Source organism: Macaca nemestrina, chromosome 3 (assembly GCF_043159975.1).
Source record: "Macaca nemestrina isolate mMacNem1 chromosome 3, mMacNem.hap1, whole genome shotgun sequence".
In the NCBI taxonomy this organism is placed as follows: Eukaryota; Metazoa; Chordata; class Mammalia; order Primates; family Cercopithecidae; genus Macaca; species Macaca nemestrina.
The window spans coordinates 70,906,774-70,928,611 of NC_092127.1; the positions used below are offsets into that span (position 1 = coordinate 70,906,774).

The window sequence follows — 21,838 nt, forward strand, 5'->3', positions numbered from 1 at the left end:
TATTGTTTATAAAACAAAAGCATTATATTTATCGATATTATAGATAAATTTATCAATATTATAGATAACTATATAGATAATATAGTTACAGTTTTTAATATTTAATCTATTAGAAATTGAAATAGAGAAATTAAAAAACATTAAAAAATAACAAGAACAAACCCATAATAAAGCTATAGTTTCAATGAAAAAATAGCTCTGTTTTCCAAAACAAAAGAAAATGAGAAGAGTGGCATTGTGTTACATTTTGGTAAATTTCTTTAATGTTTGGCTTAATAGAGATTGTATTCTCATATCTATTTCTGCATTCAATTTATTTTGATAGGTTGTTTTGTTGAAGTACATGAAGAAAATCTGGCCTCATCCCCATATGTGTTTGGGAAAGGAAAGTATATATTTATATACCCATATGTGTTTGGGAAAAGAAAATATATATTTATAGCATTTTCAGATAATCATGGATATTTTTCTTTGATACTACATTAAGAATTGACAAGTGCTATTGTCTTAAAGGATATTTGCAATGTGGAATCTGAAAGAAATCAATGAACTGTTCATATTGTGCTACATTAAAACCTACTGATTTATCTTACTCTGAGAATAGACCTTTCACTATTATAACAATTATGCTATGTATATTTATACTGTGTATACTATGTATATGTGTTTTGTGACCTCATGCATTGCTTTTTTGGAAAATGGTTTACTTATGCTGATCTTTCAAACATTGACACCTTTCATTATATAATGTTGGAAAATTACATTTTTTAATATCACCACCAATCTCATCAGAAAGATCTTTAAATATGAGTATGCTGTGAAGCTCATGGTAGCAATACAAGTTCTACAAAATTCTAATTTTTACTTGAAAGCTGAAATTTTATAATTGGCAAGAAATACTGTCAATTGTTTTTTGTTGAAGTGACAGGCTCACTCCTTTCAGTTTTAAGAAAATATTTGCTAATTGCTCAAGTCTGAATAACCATAATTCTCTGTCATTCTTTCAAGTAAAAAGTGTGTTCTATGAATAAAGTGGCCAGTTCCACTTGCAACTCAAACAGTTGCTCAAGGGCTTTTTTTCAAGACAATCACCTACTTCAGTATGTAGCAGACGTGCTTTAGGCACACTTCACATTTTGTCACACAGAAGATTAAAAAGCATATACTGTAGTGTGGGAATGTAATAATATTAATAATTTTACTGTTTTGTCAAGTCATAAGTGACACTGACTGTTTTAAACAATGAATGTGTGGTGATGAATACCATAGTACAGATTAATTCTACTGCCTTGATTTATGCTAAAGCACCAGCAGTTTTACCCATTATTGTTATCGCACAGTTGGTAACAATATCAACACAATGACGAAGGCATATAATGAATTCACATTATTATAAAAATCATTTTGACCTTGCAGACCCCCTGAAGAGGACTCAGGTCTGCTCAAGATCCACAGGCTATATTTTAAAACTATTGTACTGTAGTGTTGAGACTCTACACCATGGCAGAGGTCCTGTTTATTAATCTCTTGGATAATAGCCAGTAGTATCTGATGCTGCTTAGATTTCTTGCTTCTGTGCTCCCTCTTTTGGACACAGTTGGTCCTGAATATTTACAGTCTTGATCTTTAAAGTGATAAATTATTGTTGTTATAAAAGTACAGCAATTCATGCATTTGGAGATAAAAACTCAAATACTTTTCCCTGGTCCAGAACTCTAGTCCCACTTATCAAAGGCAACTTGCTTTTACCATTTGTTTAAGCTCTGCTGATTATCTTCATAATTCCAATTACGCTTTTACCTTAATTTCTTAATTTGTCAACTTTAAGCAGTTTCTGTTGGCTCCCCACATGAGGGGGAGACATTTAGCTCATTTATATTACAGTTTCTTACATTCTTGCTTATTTTCCTAATTTTTAAGCATGGATTTATGTTTTTAGCTCTTCTTTTGGTTTTGTTTGTGGCTTTAAATAAACGTCAATTTCTGCTAAATTTAACACAGGCCAAGAGGACTGGGGTGACTGATCTTTGCAGGTAGATCCCAAAGAGAAGTGAGGGAGACAGGTTGAGCTATTCAATCCGAATTTCTGCTTTCAATTTTACCACTTAGATAATTCATTGGTTCCTCCTCTATGGGAGAGTAGATCAGAGACAGAATCACATGTTACAATAATTGATCTACTGGCACACGCTAAACAAAGCAGGGAGAAAAGCATTCCTCCTCCTTACCAATGATCACATGTGACTTCTGTTGACAGATGCGTAAACTGAGATCAGAAAAGTCACCTACCCAATGTTACATAGTTAAGGATAGATGTTGAATTATAGTCCAGTCTATCTTTTTTGCTATTCTGATTGTACTGAGGACATTAACTGGGAATGAAAACAATATGGTTTTCTCAGGATGATCATAGGCAGGAGGGATAATTTATCAATATTATTCTATTTTCATAGAGTTTTATTGTTTCTATTTTGTATTTATTTATTTACTTATTTATTTCTGAGACAGAGTCTTGCTCTGTCACCCAGGCTGTAGTGCAGTGACGCAATCTCGGCTCACTGTAAGCTCTGCCTCCTGGGTACACATTCTCCTGCCTCAGCCTCCCAAGTAGCTGGGACTACAGGCACCCACCACCACGCCAGGCTAAATTTTTTTTGTATTTTTAATAGAGACAGAGTTTCACCGCATTAGCCGGGATGGTCTCTATCTCCTGACCTCATGATCCGCCTGCATCGGCCTCCCAAAAATTATTAAAAATTTGTCAATTTATTAATTTATATGTGAAGCAAGCTTTGTTTTTGATAGTATATTTGTTTTGTGGGCTTTTAAAAGTTTTGTTTGCTTTGAAGGATATAAAGTAAGTTCTGAAATGATACACTAAAGCACTAGGAGTATATAGCATGTTGAGCTTGCATTTCTATTTAATGTAGTTGAAACTGAAAAAAATTTAGATTCAGAATATTATTTATCAAATAGAGGAGACTCATCTTTGGTCCAACTGTATAAATTATGTATAATATTTAAGAGCAAGGTCTGGTTTCCATTTCAGTTATTGATTTGAAATAGACCATTTTGGCATCAGAAATGCAGCAGCAGGCATTTCCTACACTTAATGTATTCCCTCAAAAAGCAAGAAGCGGCTTGATGTAGACAGTTTTATATAAGATTTGTCACGGATTCTGGGTGCTTTGGAAATATCTCACATTTTATTCAGTGTAATTCACTTTTCTGTATGGTAAAATGTGGGCAAATACATTCTTTCTAACAATATCTTGGAGACTTTATGCTGTGAGCATTTAATTTGTAAAATTTGCTTTGACTTCCTTGAAAAGGATTGCTAAGTAAATGTGATGACTAATTTTATGTGTCAACTTTGACTGGGTCACAGGGTACCTAGATAGCTGGTGAAACCTTATTTCTGGGTGTGGCTATGATGGTGTTTCTGGATGACATTAGCATTTCAATTGGTAGATTGAGTTAAGCAGATTACCCTCCCCAGTGTTGATGGGCATCATCCGATCCATTAAGGGCATGAATAGAACGAGGTGGAAGAAGGTCCAGTTAACTCTGCCTGGCTGCTTGAGCTGAACATTGAACTTCTCCTGTCCTCAGTGCTCCTGGATTTTAGGCCTTCAAACCCAGATTGCAACACTATTGGCTCTCTGGCTCTCAGGCCTTTGAACTACACCTCTGGCTTTCCTGGGTCTCCAATTTGCAGATGACAGATCATGGGCCTTTGCATCCTCTAAAATCATTTAAGCCAATACCTTATAATGAGTCTTTATATATGTGTGTGTGTATGTGTGTGTGTATGCATGCTTATATGTATATATATATGTATATGTGTCTGCCACTAGTTCTATTTCTCTGGAGAACTCTGACTATAATATAATAAATGAGATATTTGACTTGACTCTGGAAAGTGAATGTCTTTTTTAACTTATTGATACTATTCATGATTCCTCTTTCTCTAAGAGATGCTCCAAAGGAGATGGTGAGCATGTAACTAATTCCAACTTTAGTGATTTATTAATTTTTGTATTTATAACTTTTGGGAATAGACTGAGATGTGACAGATACGTAAATATGAGGATAGTTACAGGATTAATGGAAGAAGGTTCAACTTATTAGTTTCAGTACTAACAAATAAGTGAATAAATTTTACTCTGTAACCTTTATTAAGAGCACTGAGTATTTAGAGAACTCTTATAGACAACAAATTAGGGACAATAAATGGCAAGAACTGGTAACCGCACTGGTTTGGGGAGAAGTGGCCCTCAAATTCTGTTAGGTATCCTTGGCCACAGGTGAAAGACTTACTTGAAGTAGACTGCAGATTTCTGGGGGGATGGAATCCAAGTGAAACTGTGTGCCTTAGAGTTCTCCAGAAAAGCAGAATTAATAGGAGAGAGATATGTACATATGACTTATTATGAGGGATTGGCTCACATGCTTGAGGCTGAGAAGTCTCATAATCTGCTGTGCAAGTTGGAGACTGGGTGGTTCATGGTGTAATTCAATCTGAGACTGAAAGCCTGAGGACCAGGGAAGCCAATGCTGTAAATCACAGTCTGAAGGCAGAAGATGAGATGAGATGTTCCAGCTCAATCAGTGAGCCGTGTGTGTGGGAGGCAAGCCTGTGGGGAATTCAGCTGGTGCCCCAAGATAGGATGGGTTGCAACATGTGAAAAGCTGATGTCTAGAAAAGAAAGGGATTGGAAGAGAGAAAAGAAAATTTGTCGAGAATGAAGATAAATGGCTAACTTTACACTCCCCAAATCCCCCTCCCTCCTTTTTTTGCAGAGATCGTTTTGCTAGATTTTTAAAAAAGAGAGATGAACACGTTTTAAAACTCTGAAGAAAGAAATGGGCTCATTGGTGTGGAGCAGAACAGAATACTGGGAGTAAGAAATGCTATAATCATTCCTGTTCTCAAGTCCATTCAGTAACAGCTGTGTGATTCTCTTATTCTCTTATTCTAGGGTCCCATAAATGACCTAGGAGCTGTGTTATATTTATTGGAAGTAAAAAAAATCACTATAAGTAACATATAAATTTAGGAAGAGAATGATCTGTGAAAGGTTTTATAAATATAGGATGGATATATATCCTACTTGAAAGCTTTCTATCTCTTCATTTTGAATTATGTTAGTGGTATCTATGTTCTGTAACCACCTCCCACTCACCCTCAGGCCAAAACAATAAAATACCTACTGATTACCTAAAATCACCAGGCCCAAACTCTTCGTTTTCCTATCAGTTTATTGTTGTACATATGAGGTACCATGCTACTATCAGAATTATATCCAGGTTTTTTATTTTAAAAAACTCAGAGAAAAAAATGTTTCCAGTAATTTTCATTCAATGTGAATGACAAGATTATAGCTATAAACATTGAAATAACCATTTCATTTCTTCCTGAGGAAGTTTCATATTTTAAACAATGAAAAAGGGAATTCTATACAAAGCTAGTTTTAACTCAAATTATCTCTCATTATTTTCTCATATGTATTTATGTTATTTTCAGATTAGCATATTAACTAGTTGGAGTACATAATGTGGAAAGTATGCGTGTCCTCTAGAATTTGATGCTGTCTTCAAGACACATTGAGTGGTCAAAAATCCTTTCACAGGTTTGCTGCTCTAGCTAGCATAATACATGTACTTGTGAATGAATAAATTTTGGTAAGATCTCTTCCTTTTTCTCCTATCTTTATACGAACATGGAGTATGTTTTTGACATCTATTTAAAAGGATGAGGTGTTCCGTCAACTCGATTTACCTAAACAAAATATGCCATTAGCAGCTTTGCTTAGCAGTTCAAATGTACATCTTACCATTAAAGCATAAATGTATCAGTTTTTCTTTTCTTTTTTTTTTTATTAGAATAAATGTTGTTGCCAAATGAAAACATGACACTGTATATAACTGCTGGGGCCTATTCTCATTATGGTTAACCTTCCTAAGCCAGTTTTGTTAAGTTGGTGGAGATGGAAGACTATAGTAATTTTCCCAGCATGTCTGGCATGTGCTGCTCTAAAAGAGACAGCAGTAAGAATGAAAACTGTGTTTCCCATATTTGTCCAAATGACTTTGATTTTGCTTTTAGAGTCAAGAGTCTTAAAAACTGGTGATTTTTCCAATTCCTTCTACTAATAGTATATTTAAAAATTAGCATATTCTTTAGGTACATAAAACTTTTAAAAAGTTAGTAATTATAATGTACATCTAAACATTTATAGTAAGTAGATCTCACAATTTGTTTTCTAATTAGTAATTGATAGTTTTACCCATTATAATGACAATGAGAATATTTTTCCTATAGGTTTTCCTCTCATTTTTTCCTAATCATAGCTTTGATAATATTTTATGAAGGCTTATAATCATAGCAGGGAATTAATTTACTACTTAAATTTTATGTATATGTACAGTACATTTAAAAATTAAGTATTCTGGGCATGGTGGCTCACGCTTGTAATCCCAGCACTTTGAGAGGCCAAGGTGGGTGGATCATGAGGTCAGGAGTTCAAGACCAGCCTGGCCAACATGGTGAAACCCTGTCGCTACTAAAAATACAAAAATTACCCGGGTGTGGTGGTGCGTGGCTATAATCCCAGCTACTCAGGAGGCTGAGGCAGGAGAATCACTTGAACCCAGGAGGCGGAGGTTGCAGTGAGCCGAGATCACACCATTGCACTCCAACTTGGGTGACATAGCGAAACTCTGTCCCCGCCTCAAAAAAAAAATTAAGTAAATGTTAACAGGACAATAAGTATGATGTATTCTTTTCTTTTTTGAAAACTTTATTAACCATGTCTATCATTTACAATTTAAATGTAAATATATTGCAAGAGCATAACTTGCTCATCTTTGTACTTCCTGCATTTAATTTAGTAGCTAATCCTTAATTGTACCTATGAACTGTTATCTTCCACCAGAGTGATGGGTGAAATATTTTCAAAAGTGAGCCTCTGCTCTGCTTTTGTTTCTTTGCCTTATATCAAAAGTATCACTGCAGACATTAGATTACAAATAATATATTAATTTGTTTTTTGTTATAAATCTTCACGTTACGTAATTTTATTTTGAACTATCTGGGAAAATGGAATTTTTTAATAACCTAAATGTAAATAGTCTAATCACATCATCTAGGGAAACTGTTTTTAGTTTTCATTTAATAGGTTTTGTTTTGGGGAGCGTTAAATAAAAGCTATTCATATTTGAAAGTCAACCTGTTTCTGGAGATGACACATACCTCAGACTCTAGGCATGCATTTCTGTAGAACTAGTGAGGACTACTGGGATCGATTCACAGCTTACAGCAAGTGGACATAGAATTCTCAATGATATGTCTTTAGACCTCTATAATTTCTCCCCTTCAGAGGATTCAGTCAGTACACTTTACATTGTTATTTACTGTTTTGGTGTACTCAGTGTGTTTCTATTTACCATCCAACAGCTTTACAGTATATATTTCAGTATAACAATTATGTTGTGATGGAAGAGTTAGTAATTTTTACACATATTCACTAGACCATGTATATGAAAAAATCACTTTTTCTATAGTACTTATCTTTTTTTTGGTGCAGATAAAGCTCATATATTACGTTTCCACTCTGATCTAGCACAAATTATAATTTACAATTATTTCTAAATACTTAAGTGGATTTAAATTTTGGCAAGCATTTTTCATGGGTGTTATGCTTTTGACATTTTATGCTACATTGTGAAGTTTATTTTGCTTCTTGTTTCATAGGACAGTTTATAGAATAAAAGAATAAGAAAACATTGTACAGGCAAACAGTGGTCTAAAAACCTACAGAGACACAATCTTAGTTGATATATAAAAGTGTAAATATTACTATGAAATGGAACAGTTCTGCATTTGTGTTTGATATTTATGTTGGTTGCAATTGACTTCCACATGAGTGCACAGTAGTCTACAATAATCCCACAGGCTCAGATATGAGTTAAGAGAAAGGCCACAGGCCTCAAGGCTTTAACACATACTTTTTCTTTTTTTCTTATCATCCACATGCCAGCACATGGAAGAAACTTTGTTCTTTTTTCTCATTTGAAGAGGTATATTTTTCAACTGTCTTTTGGTAGCTTCTGGAAGCTTTGGAAAAGGTGTGTTCTACATGGACGATGAAGTCTCGAGTTTTCTCTCAGTGCTATCTTACTTTCTGCAGCTCCTGTCTCAGCCAGGATGGCAGAGGCTGACCCAGTTTGTGCAGCAGCTTTGAGAGTTCCACATTGTGATCTCGATAGTAGCTTGACAGAAATGTCCTGCTCTAAGTGGAGAGGAGGAGAAAAAAGTACATTTTATTTTGTTTATTATATTTCATACACTTTGACTACGTTGAAATAAGTATCAAGTATACCAGATCTGGATTAAAATTTGTATTAGCATGTGGACTATTTATTTAGCACATCCTATGATATTTTACTGATGGTCTTGGGTACTGGCATTTTTCTTACTAGGAAGAGGCAAACGGCGTGGTGACAGTACTGCCCACTCTAATCCTTCCTACACATTTGTATTTTCATTACCTCTGGGAAGACCTCTTTACTCTTACCTCCTTTCTGGACATTATTTTCACGAAATCAGTCACTCCCTTAAATAAACCCAATATGGAATACTCAGTAACCTTGTTGAGAAGAAATGATATCCTGAAAAGTTGTGTTTTTCTTATCTTTCTCTACCACCAAATTTAATAAGGTCTGTGTTAAACCAGAGTAAAATAAAATGCTAAGAAAGCTATTCAGCAGTGTCTCTTAAGCAGTTTAGCTTTAATAAATGTACAGGAAATAGCTTTGACATAAATGCAGATGATATATTTTATATTACTTTCTTGAAATACTATAGAAATTGTATGTCAATTTCTTTTGGGAAAAGAAGGGTTGTTTTCACAGTGCTCTGAAGGTATATTTTAATAATCAGCCAAAGAAAATTGGAGTTCTGAAATTGCAGTTTGTTCATTAAAACAACGGAAACACCCCCTCTCTTCTGTATATGATTTAATTAAGAGTTTATTGAGGACAGACCCTGCATCTATCAGGTCAGGCACAAAAAAATAGTCCTCAAGGTTTTGTTAGATAAAGTATTCAAATAAATGTAGCCCACCTTAGGATCCTCAGGTCTGAGGATTCTCAGTTAATGTAATGTATTAATTGTGATCTAAAAAAATTTACAAATCAAACTCCACTTGCATGCTTATATTGAAACTATATACTAACTAGACTAATAATAAAAATATTATTAGTAAATCTTAATATATGTCAAGTAAGGATCAAAGTAAAAATGTGGGGTATAGAAATGGAGAAAACTGTAGCATTAAGTGATTAATGCTACACTTAATCACTTAATCAGAGTGTCACCATTCTGAACAGAATAAACAGGAAGTGCTGAATACATACTGCAAAGTGTGTATCTACATTCTCCAAAGCCTAAATTATCTGCTAGTGTAAGTTAGATGTTGGGAAATGTATTGCTTCTTTCATTTATTACCATATTAACAGCTCAAAACTTAGTATATTGTATCAGTAATTTATATTACTGTCCAGGGCACACTTACAACAGAATGACTCAGGCAGTGAAAAAAATAGAATTTTTTTTTTTTTTGAGTTGGTGTTTCACTCTTGTTGCCCAGGCTGGAGCTCAATGGTGCAATCTGGGATCACTGCAACCTCTGCCTCCTGGGTTCAAGCGATCCTCCTGCCTCAGCCTCCTGAGTAGTTGGGATTACAGGCACCAGCCACCATGCCCGGCTAATTTTTTCTTTTTTCTTTTTAGTAGAGATGGAGTTTCAGCATGTTGGCCAGGCTGGTCTCGAACTCCTGACCTCAAGTGATCCACTCGGCCTCCCAAAGTACTGGGATTACAGGCGTGAGCCACCACACCCAGCCAAAAATGGAAATCTTGGTCTTATTTTCACTTTTCAATGAATATATTTCCTGTCTTGGTTTCAGTTAACCTTTATGCTAAAATTTTTGTGCAGGTATCATTCTTTTTGGAATAAGATATTATCTCTTTATTCTTTTTCAGAATGTCAAATTCTATTTTTTCCTTTATTCTTGCATGACAAGTAATAATATATTGTGGGTAAAATCGAAACAAGCAACCTACCCGTACTGAAATTGAAATGGCACTTTTAAGTTTTAGAAAGGTTGAATTTTGACTTTAACTAGTTTTTTAAGAAAATAGATGATATTATTGGTTATCATTTTGCTGATTTAGTTTGTTATTTTAAGCTCTATGCTTACATCAGAGTCCATTGGGGGGTATTTTCTTCCTTTGCTCTTTCCAAGGCATTTTGTTTTACCTTCTTCCAGTAACTGACACCAGAAACCTTTGTGAGAATCAAACCTAAAAAAATAAAAAATACACACAAAAAGACCAGAAAATCATTTTTCAACAAATTTATATGATATAATGACCAATGCATAAATATTTTACTTGGATAACAATCTATAACCAGAGAAACTGAATTCCTTTTTACTATATTCCTTTGCGTAAAGTCTTTTGGCATACTTCTAAATTCTCAGTTCATCTGTCATATTTGTGAGTTTGCCAGGTTCCTACTAGAAAAACTGTCAGCAGGTCTCCTATTAATAGAAATTAATAAGGCTACTTCCTTCATCTGGAAGGAAAAAATGCATAAATTTTCAATTTTATTTTAGGGTTTAGAAACAAGTCATTCTTTTTCTTTGTAGGGTTTAAAAACAAGTCAGTCTTCATCCATGTCTATGAATTTAGATGCTACTTGTATCATACAACTAGAAGGTAATAGAAGAGAAAAGGTTTCAGTGTATCATGGAGTGATTACTTTTAGGATTCTCTAGCTATAATCCATTTAATTTTTTTCAGAGCTACTTTCTTCTTTTGGTATGAGCTTGTTTTAAAGTAATAGCACCTATAAATGATTTTTTTTTTTTTTTTTTTTTTGAGACAAAGTCTCGCTCTTGTTGCCCAGGCTGGAGTGCAATGGCGCGATGTCAGCTCACTGCAACCTCTGCCTCCCGGGTTCAAACGATTCTCCTGCTTCAGCCTCCCAAGTAGCTGGGACTACAGGCATGCGCCACCACGCCTGGCTAATTTTTGTATTTTTAGTAGAGACAGAGTTTCTCCATGTTGGTCAGGCTGATCTTGAACTCCCGACCTCAGGTGATCCACCTGCCTCGGCCTTCCAAAGTGCTAGGCACCCAGCCTAAATGAACTTTTTATGCCATAATTATAATAAACATAATAATAGCACATTAAATATATGTTCTATCTTACCAAAATATTTCATATAACTCTTTCTCATTTGAGGTTTCATTCTAACACTTAAGGATATGGTGTGAAGGATTCTTCCCATTTTATAGCATTTAGCATACTGTTTGGCTCTTGTAAACATTTGCCAAGTATTAGTTGAACACAAAATGAGAAAGGAGAAAATGCTTGTCAAGGTTTATTTATCTCGTACTATACTTCAATATTCAAGTCATGACTCAAGTCTAGGCCCCCGATTCTAGGTTCAAGGCCTTTTCTTTTTTACTGGTCTCCAAGTAGGTTTTATATTATTATTCACTGTAAATAAAGCACTAATTTGTATGCTCAGATATAAAAGTGAAAGTAATAGTCAGCAATGATAATTCCTTTACGTAGCTTTTGTTATTCAATAATTCTATCGCCATTTTTCTTCTCAATTAGAATTATTTCTTCAGATAATGTTTTTCTTTTGCTTTTAATCTGTTCTACTTCTAGGAATGCTACTTCCAACACTTTACTTACCATTATAATGTGAAAACCTGAAATACCTAGGGTGACAGTTAACAAAAAATATGTGCAATGACTGCACACTTAAAACTACAAAACGTTGTTAAGATAAATTTTAGAAAAAAAGGATCTATACTATGCTCATAAATCAGAAGACTAGATATTTTTAAAATACCAAGTCTCTCCAAATTTATAGATTCAGTATGATTCCTATCAAAACTCCAGTGGACTATATTTTAAGCAGAAATAGAAAATTATTATAAAAATGTAAAGGGAGTAGACAAGCTAAAACAGTTTGAAAACAAAGAGCAAAGCTGGAGAACTCATACCATTTAATTTCAAGATTTATTGTAATTCTACAGTAATGAAGATTGTATGGTGTTGGCATCAGTGGACCAATGGATCAATGGAACAAAATGAAGAATTCAGAAATAAATCTACACATCTACAGTCAACTGATTTTCAAAAAATAGCTGTCAAGGTAAGTCAATGGGAAAGGATTAGTCTTTTAAATTGCACAAGAAAAATTGGATATCTATATGAAAAAGCTGAACATTGACCCTTACCTCATGTTGTATATAAAAATTAACTTGAAATGTATTATTGAGCTAAATATAACTATAAAAATTTAGGCTAAAAACATATCTAAAATTATAAAAATTCTGAAAGAAAACATAGGAAAAAAAAACAGACAATTTTGCAGTCTTGGGTTAGGCAAAGATTTCTTAGGATGAACCATAAGGGAAAAATAACGTTAATTTTGAATTTATCAAAATTTAAAATTTTGCTCTCATAAAGACACTTAAGAAAATGAGAAGGGAAACCACAGACTGAGAGAAAACATTTGTAAAAAATATATCTAATGCAGAACTTGTATTCAGAATATATAACAATATAAAAGATAAAAATATCAATAAAAACTGGATAAAAGATTGGAACAGGCTGGGCATGATGGCTCATGCTGTAATCTCAGCACTTTGGGAGGCTGAGGAGGGCGGATCAGCTGAGGTCGGGAGTTCGAGACCAGCCTGGCCAACATGGAGAAACCCTATCTCTACTAAAAATACAAAATTAGCCAGGCATGGTGGTGCATGCCTGTAATTCCAGCTACTCAGGAGGCTGAGGCAGGAGAATCACTTGAACCTGGGAGGCAGAGGTTGCTGTGAGCCAAGATCGCACCATTGCACTCCAGCCTGGGCAACAAAAGTGAAACTCTGTCTCAAAAAAAAAAAAAAAAAAAAAAAAAACTGGAACAGACACTTCACCAAAGAACACATGAATGGTTAATGAACAAATGAAAATTTGCTGAACACCATTCATCATTAAGGAAATACAAAATACAAATATAAATTACAAATGAAATAGCACTGTACCCTCAGTAGAAAAACTGATTTTAAAAATATCCAGTGTTGGCAAAGACATGGAACAAATAAAATTGTTGGTAGAAATTAAAAATATTACAGCTTCTTTGTAAAGTTTCTTAGAAATTAAAATACAGAACTACTATATGACCTGCCAATCCCATTTCCCATTTCCAGGTTTTTACTTGAAGGCAATGAAAATATATGTCCATACAACTGTTCACAGTAGCTTTGTTTGTGATAGCCAAAAAAATGCAAATTACTCATGTCCATCAACCGGTGAAAGGATAAACAAATTGTAGTATATCCATAAAATGGAGTAATACATAACAATAATAAAGAATTGACTCCTGATAGATGTCGCCACATAGAGGAAACTCAAAAGCATTATGCTAAGTGAAAGAAAGTAGCTTGATGATCGTCAGGGGTCAAGGTGAGTAGAAAGTATTGACTACAGAGGAGCATGAGGAAACTTTTGGATTATATCTTTTTGTTCTATATCTTGATTCTGGTGGTACATACAACTGTATACATTTGTATTCTTTGAACTGCACAATTACAATGGATGATTATATGTAAATTATACATTAACAAAGCACTTAAAATGATAGTATGATCTAATGTGTGTGTGTGGGGGTGTGTGTACCTGGGGGTGTACTCTATATGTAGTTAATCTTGTAGAATTTATAACTGTAGTCCTATGAAAATAATGCAAACCTGAATTTCTGCCTCTGTATGACTTTGTGTATTAGAGAGAATAATCACATTCCATTTATGTAAAGTCTGGTTTCCCATCGTTATTAAAGCAATTGTGTCAGATTAGGACACAACATTTTATGTTTTCATGCTGTTTATATTCTTGTTTGAATCAGTAAGGCAACTGAATAAATTAGTGTTATATACAGAATTACAAAGAGATCATTAATAAAGATCGTATTAGTTAAATAATCTGTACATGAAAGCCTTTGGGAAACACTAATACAACATTTCTGGAAGTCTGTGATTGATGTAATATTTTTCATTAACATTTTGCTATCAGCAATTTTCCAAAATTGAATTCTGACTCATTTTAAGTATTCAAGTGATCAAAATTCAGAATCCAGACCAGTTATTCACTTTTCGCTAATATACCTTGCTGTAGATACGTAACTGGAACATACATATGCTGTGTGTTAAAATGAGTAGTCTTCTGAGAGAAAGTTTTTCTAAGAAACACTGAACTCCACACATGCTAAAATTAAGAATCAAAAGAAAAATAAGTTTTTCTTTTATCTCTGCTGATTAATTAGATCTTATGCAGCAGGTGTCAGGCTGGGCTTTACTGAGAAAAAAAACTGTGTGTGTGTAGCTGGCACCTAGTCTAGGCATCTGTATGCATACACTCATAGGCAATGGTATAAATGTGTCAGGATGCAAATGAGAAGGAGAAGCTAGAAGGGATGGCATGTTTATTTACCCAGTGGCCTGAGGGACTGGGTCTGGTCCTTCATAGAGAACCATCATAGATAGACGAAGGGACTGCTATTCATTGAAGGTCTTATGAGTTTGGGGCAGAAGTAATATTATTTCAGAGCCCAAATGAAGAAGTGTAATAGAAGATGGAGAAAATTGGCCAGGCGCGGTGGCTCACGCCTGTAATTCCGGCAGTTTGGGAGGCCGAGGTGGGTGGATCACGAGGTCAGGAGATGGAGACCATCCTGGCTAACACAGTGAAACCCCGTCTCTACTAAAAATACAAAAAATTAGCCAGGTGTGGTGGCGGGCGCCTGTAGTCCCAGCTACTTGGGAAGCTGAGGCAGGAGAATGGCGTGAACCCGGGAGGCGGAGCTTGCAGTGAGCAGAGATTGCGCCACTGCACTTCAGCCTGGACGACAGAGCGAGACTCCGTCTCAAAAAAATAAAAATAAGAAGATGGAGAAAATCTCTCCACACCTGTCCAGAAAGCAGCAGTGTTTCTGTGAAGTCTGGTGGAACAGCAAGGAAACAATCTTTTTATGTAAGCACTGGCAACCATTCTCATGGCTGGGCCCCTCCTTTCAAGGCCTTAGGCAGTGAACATTTTGGAGGAAGTGTTCATGTATTGTTTAGTGTCCGCTTCTATGGCTACCCTAACCTGGTGGTGGGGATACTTTGTTTATCATTGTGTCTCCAGAGTCATGCACGTAATAGTTATTGAATAAAATTTTGTTGATTTAAAGAGTAAAACAAGAATGGGTAAGAATGGTTCTTATGCTTGTATGGAATATCTTCTGGGGATGTTTAGAAATAACGGTAAAAGACTTGTGGGCAGGGGCACCAAGATTCTCCAATGATTCAACCTCTAAACAGTGACTTATTTTTTTTTTCTTTTTATTGAGTCGGAGTTTTGCTCTTTCGCCCAGGCTGGGGTGAAGCAGCGTGATCTCGGCTCACTGCAACCTTGACCCCCCCGGGTTCAAGCAATTCTTCTGCCTCAGCCTCCTGAGTAACTGGGGTTACAGGCATGCACCACCACGCCCGGCTAATTTTTGTATTTTTAGTAGAGATGGAGTTTCACCATATTGGTTAGGCTGGTCTCGAACTCCTGACCTCAGGTAATCCACTCGCCTTGGCCTCTTAAAGTGTTAGGATTACAGGCGTGAGCCCTCTTGCTTGGCCGACATTTTTATATTAATGAAAACGTGACTTTATTTCTACCCTCGTGCGGGTTAATCGTACAAAACATTCAGATTACACTTGGAAGACTAAAGTGTGTCTGAAATGCCTTTACATGGAAAAACCATTTCTATGGGTGAATACTGAATTGAAAATAGCAATTCAGTAAATTTCAAAATCAAAATACCATCATTTAGATATTACTAATATAGGATAAGCATAGCAGTTTTTAAAAATCAGTTCTCTTCTGGCAAACATGTTTCTTATTTAAGGAATCGTTTTACTGATATGTATTTTATTTTAACAACTTTTTTGAGGTATTATTTACATATTGTTAAATATACAATTCAGCACTATTTAGCAAATTTATATAGTTGTATAATTATCACCACAATCTGTTTTTAGAACATTTCCACTATCCTTTGAAAACCCGTATTTTTGCAGCCCATTGCAGTCAATCCCTGCTGTCATCCCTAGTTCCAGATAAAGTCTTTCTTTCTTTATTTCTTGGTTTTTTGTTTAGACAGAGTTTCACTCTTGTTACCCAGGCTGGATTGCAATGGTGCGATCTTGGCTCACTGCAACCTCCGCCTCCTGGGTTCAAGCAATTCTCCTGCCTCAGCCTCTGGAGGAGCTGGGATTACAAGCATGCACCACCATGCCCAGATAATTTTTGTATTTTTAGTAGAGATGGGGTTTCACCACATTGGCCAGGCTGGTCTCAAACTCCTGACCTCAGGTGATCTGCCTGCCTCGGCCTCCCAAAGTGCTGGGATTACAGGAATGAGTCACCATGCGTGGCCCAGATAAACTCTTTCTAACTCTACATTTGTTTCTTTTCTGAACATTCCTTCCCCACCCCCACCCCCACCCCCCAGTGTGGATATAACAAATCCATTCACCAGTTGAAGGACATTTGTATTGTTTCTAGTTTTTAGCTATTATGAATAATGGTATAATAATTCCCTTACAAGCTTTTATGGACTTAGGTTTTCATTTATTCTGGGGTAGATTCTTAGAATGAAATTGGATTGTTGGGTAAGATGCTGTTTAGTTTTTAAGAAACTGCAAAACTGCTTTCCAAAGTGGCCACATATTATGCATTACCATCAGTAGTGTGTGAGGATTCCAGTTTCTCCACACATTTGCCAACATTTGCAATATGGTTTGGCTCTGTGTCCCCACCCAAATCTCACCTTGGATTGTAATAATACCCACATGTCAAGGGCAGGACCAGGTGGAGGTAATTGAATCATTGGGGCAGTTTATCTTGTGATAGTGAGTAAGTTCTCACAAGATCTGATGGTTTTATAAGTATCTGGCATTTTCCCTGCTGGCACTCATTCTCTCTTCTGTCTCCTTGTGAAGAGTTGGCTTCTGCCATAACTAAGTTTCCTGAGCCTTCCCAACCATGTAAAACTGAGTCAATTAAACCTCTTCTCTTTCTTTCCCTTTCTTTCAAATTTACATATTGTTAAATATACAATTCAGCACTATTTAGCAAATTTATATAGTTGTATAATTATCCTTCCCTCCCTTCCTTCCTTCCTTCCTTCCTTCCTTCCTTCCTTCCTTCCTTCCTTCCTTCCTTCCTTCCTTCCATCCTTCATTTCTCTCTCTCTCTCTTTCTTTCTTTCTTCTCTCTCTCTTTCTTTCTTTTTTTTTTTTTTTTTTTTTTTTTTCACTCTTGTTACCCACGCTGGAGTGCAATGGCACGATCTTGGCTCACTGCAACCTCCACCTCCTGGGTTCAAGTGATTCTCCTGCCTCAGCCTCCCAAATAACTGGGACTACAGGTGCCCACCACCATGCCCGGCTAATTTTTTGAGTTTTTAGTAGAGATGGAGTTTCGCCGTGTTGGCCAGGCTGATCTTGAACTCCTGACCTCAGGTGACCCATCTGCCATGGCCTTGCAAAGTGCTGGGATTACAGGTGTCAGCCACCCCACCTGGCCTAAATCTCTTTTCTTTTTAAATAACTCAGTCTAGGGTATTTCTTCATAGCAGCATGAGAATGGACTAATACAGTAAATTGGTATTGTCTTTTGGATTATTGCCATTCTAATGGGTAACATAGTGGTATTTCAATGTATTTTAATTTGCATATCTTTATGATTACATATTTATGAAGAAAAGTGACATCCAGTGCACGTGGAGATGGATGTTATTCATAATAAAATCTGAGACAACAATAGCTCATTTTGAGGTTCTAGTTCTTTTTAAGGAAGCACTTCCTGTTAATATGCTATTCACTATTAAAAATTCACAGTATTGTTTGTCTGTGGTTCTAACATCCTGTGCCAATATGAAGAGCTTAACAGGTTGGCAGTGTAGGTTTCAGAGATAATTGAGTTTCAATCCTGCCTCCTCAACTTACTTGCTGAGTGACTTTTGGCTTAACTTTCCTGTGCCCCAGTTTTTTTAATCGGAAAAAAATGGAGCTAATTGTACCTATCACATTGTGTTTTATGAAGAGAGATAGATATATGGGACATGTAAATGTATATTTATTTTGAACTGTTACAACCACTTAAAAATTTATCATAGAAATTAGAGTAGACTATTTTTTTCTTTTCCCTATTCAGCATTTCTAGGTGTTCTTTCATGCCATCCAGAGAACCAACAGATTTTAGTTACTATGGCTACTATAATTTGCTAATAAGAAAGATTTAATTTAGTACGTTTGTACTCAAATGTATCTACAGTGGGTAGGAAAACAGTTCATGGGCGATATAAATTTGGTTGCCAAGGAAGTTATATTAAAGCCATTGAAGTCCTGATTTTCAAACAACTTCAGTCCTTCATGACTTAGCTAACCTTTATCCACAAAACAAACAAACAAATATACTCAACTCCCGGCTTTCAAATTCTCATTGCCCATTTATTGACATTTTCAAAGTAAATTAATACTAAAAATTCATATAACATAGTCTGGTTTCATTCATCTTGACAAATAGGTTAACTGGCTGAGACATAAAGATGCCAGGTTCAGGTATTTAGCTAACTAGTATTTCTAAACATGAAGACACCTGTCATAGGCATTGATGGCTAGGTATAATTGTGAATAGATGGATTCATGGCAAAACTAAAAATTCATATTTTTCATTTTAGTGTATACAAATTAGCACAATTCCATGCTAAGCATTATTTTTCCTGTCTTATTTCAAATGATTGCTTCAAAATACTATACAACACGTAACACAAAAACTAAAGTAATGTTAATATATCAGTTCCATTTAGGGATTAAGGGTATGTGGAACAAGAGTTGTAAATTATAATTTACTTCATTGAATGAGAAAGTTCTTATTTATATTTTTAAAGCTTATTTTGCTTATTTCATTCACATGATCACTGAGAAAATCAGATTATTTAACATTAAATATATCACTTAACACCCATGATGACAGTACTTAATCATTTTAAGACATCGCAAATTCTTCAGTGACTTTGTATATCTTTAGAAGTCTTGAACGCTTTCTTTAGCACTTGTGGAAAAGAATAAACAACAGTCTTGACAATGGGGGCTTATTGTGATTCTTCTTGAAAATAGTTTTGATGCTGAAATTTGCTATATGGAAGATAGTAAGTTTAGAGATCTCTTAAATTGGAATACTCTTTCACGCCAAGATTGCATAGTAAAACATTTGTATAGACCTTGCTTCATTCATTTATTCTACTATATGCAAAGCACTAGATTTATGTAGTTAGTTGAGAATTCATATTGGTTTGCAGTTTACTATATCCTTAGAGGTCTTCCAATGAGAAAAAAAAATTTTTTTAAGCACCAGTGAGATAGTCGTCATTATCACCAGCAGGAAAATAAGAAGAAAAAATAAGAAGCAATACCAAAGTGTACAAAGTATACAAACTGGTATAAATGGCATTTTTGAGGATATATATTTTGTACCTCTAGTCATCCTCAATATTTCCACAGCACTACAGAAACAGCTATCAGTATAGTTACTCTAACAGGAGTAAGTAAATTGTGAAGACAGTTTTCAGATAAACAACTACAAAGGGCATAGGGTGAAGGATAATCAATTTAGACCCCAGACAATGACATGAAACTTCCAAATATTCTACAACTGGTGCACTGCCCGGATTTACAAGTTGTGTCAGGCCAATTGATGATTGACAAGAAAATATAAAAAGAAATGGAATGGAAACACATTATCTCAACCTGCAGGGTGAGAGCCTGGGTGGCACTGCTGGAACAGAAACTGTGGTTTCAGGGACTACACATATCTTATCTTGCTATTTCACCCACTGAGCCCCCAACCAGGTTAGAGAATCATATAATCAGTAATTTTGCTAGATGCAGCCCAGGTGCAAAGGGGCCTACAGTTCTTTGTATACAGTACGTTGCTTTGATACTCTTTTAAGTTTACACTGCCTTTTCTCAGCAGTGGAGATGAATAAAAAGCTTGCTGCTGAGCTGGCTGCAGAGGGGACAAATACACAGCATGCAGGTCAAGGACCATCCCGTAAGAAAAAGCAACTCTGTCTTTATAGAATACTGTACTTTTTTTCTGAAATACAATACTTTGCTACATACTCTATAAAAAAAGACCCAAAGATAACCTAACTTGAAATAGAAAACTGTTTAGAAAATAAAAGCTTTCTTTTCTAAGAGATACTTAAAAAGATATAGAACAGAAAATGGTCTTGAATTTTTAAGTGCAAACTGAAATCACAAGGTCAAGTTGAATGTTAAATACCTAAGGCCAGTGTCTGTGTTAGTACTTGAACTAAGCTCTACAAAACTCTGACAGTACTCATAGTATAGAAAACACAGAGGTCAGAAGGTTAATAATAACAGCAAAGTATAAATGACTCTTAGGAAGGAAGCTCAAAACTGCAGAGTTCCACCTACTCCTTTGTCCTCTAAACCAAAATGCCTCCCTTACGTGTCTCTATATTTGATTGTAGGAGATATAAGCAGTATTTGATGTTTTTCTGCTAATCTTTTTTTTTTTTTTTAACTGTAAAGTTTGTTGAAAGGTAAAGGGAACCTGCCTCTCGCTTTCTAAATTGATATTGAAGAGTACAAAAAAGGGGAAAACTACTTTATCTGTGGAACTGAGTTTTATACTGAAAAATACAATGGAAAAATTCCATGATAGTCTTTTTCAGTTTTTTTTAAAGGCTCAGTCCATGTAATTAAAAAAAAACCCAACTTATGATGTGAGTCAGGTCCATGACCCAGTCCAACTCAGTATCTTCCAGTTGCTCTACACGTGTGGTAGGAACAAATATAATTCTCCTAAATCTGATTGCCATCCATTCCAAATAGACACAGTAAGATAGAGGCCTTCTTCAAAAATGCTAAGTGAAGCCCAGAGTCAGCACTAGGGTGAGATAAGAGAGGCACTTGGACACAGCACTCAGTCTCAGGCATGGGCACACCTCCGAGAGTAACTGCCTTCTTCAACCCTAGTGCCTTACTGGTCCCCAGTCATGAACCTTATAGAGTCAGTTACCTAAGAAAATCGGAAGAAACCAGCAAAAAAACATATAAACAAACAGAAAAATCAAACCAGTGCTTTAACTGCTGAGGACTCTGAAGGAGAGGTGACAGGGTCAAATGTTGGATAAAGACAAAGATGCAAAAAATAAAACAAAAAAAGAATGTTTAGGAGCAATAATAGTACATTTCTCTCTGCTTATTCAACCACCTATGGACTATTTCTTGCTGTATGATATTGTTTCTGAAAATTACATAAATGAGAGAAGAGTCAGTTCCTAAACTACTTAGTTACTCACCTGTTCATACTTCCAAGAGGCCCCATATTGCCTGTTAAATAGGCTCAGGCTTTATGAACTTATTTCAGATAACTTCTTTTAAGGTTTGTGGTTTGTTTTAAGATTTACCACTGTTTTATTTCTCTCCTTTCAGGGAAATCTTTGTACAATTAGGAATTAACACAGGATTTAGGTTAGGACATTTCTTTGTCACACTGTTGAATTTTTTTTTGGTGGTTAATGTCAAATTGAAAAATAACCAGCATATAAGGAACAGGTAACCTGACAGTTGTATGACCAAACTACAATTTCTTTGAAATCAATTCCCTGCTGAAACGTCA

General features: G+C 35.4%; 1 protein-coding gene and 1 long non-coding RNA gene across 5 annotated transcripts in view; one reads left to right on the forward strand and one right to left on the reverse strand.

Moving 5' to 3' along the window:
* Window positions 1-214: 214 nt before the first annotated feature.
* Window positions 215-21,838, reverse strand: part of LOC105486196 (N-deacetylase and N-sulfotransferase 3) — a 217,863-nt gene continuing 196,239 nt past the window's right edge. For 3 of the 4 annotated variants that reach the window (XM_071093102.1, XM_071093101.1, XM_071093104.1), the window contains 2 exons: window positions 10,267-10,369; window positions 215-8,289 (listed from right to left, as the gene is read on the reverse strand). In XM_071093102.1, coding sequence (XP_070949203.1) covers window positions 8,092-8,289; window positions 10,267-10,369 — 301 coding nt within the window. In that variant the 3' untranslated portion in view covers window positions 215-8,091. Of the gene's footprint in view, window positions 8,295-10,266; window positions 10,370-21,838 lie in introns of all 4 variants that reach the window. The other variant, XM_071093103.1, reaches the window with a different exon arrangement.
* Window positions 4,820-13,910, forward strand: LOC105486197 (uncharacterized). The gene is made up of 3 exons (XR_011621064.1): window positions 4,820-4,904; window positions 12,124-12,242; window positions 13,300-13,910. It is a non-coding gene; the product is annotated as an uncharacterized lncRNA (long non-coding RNA).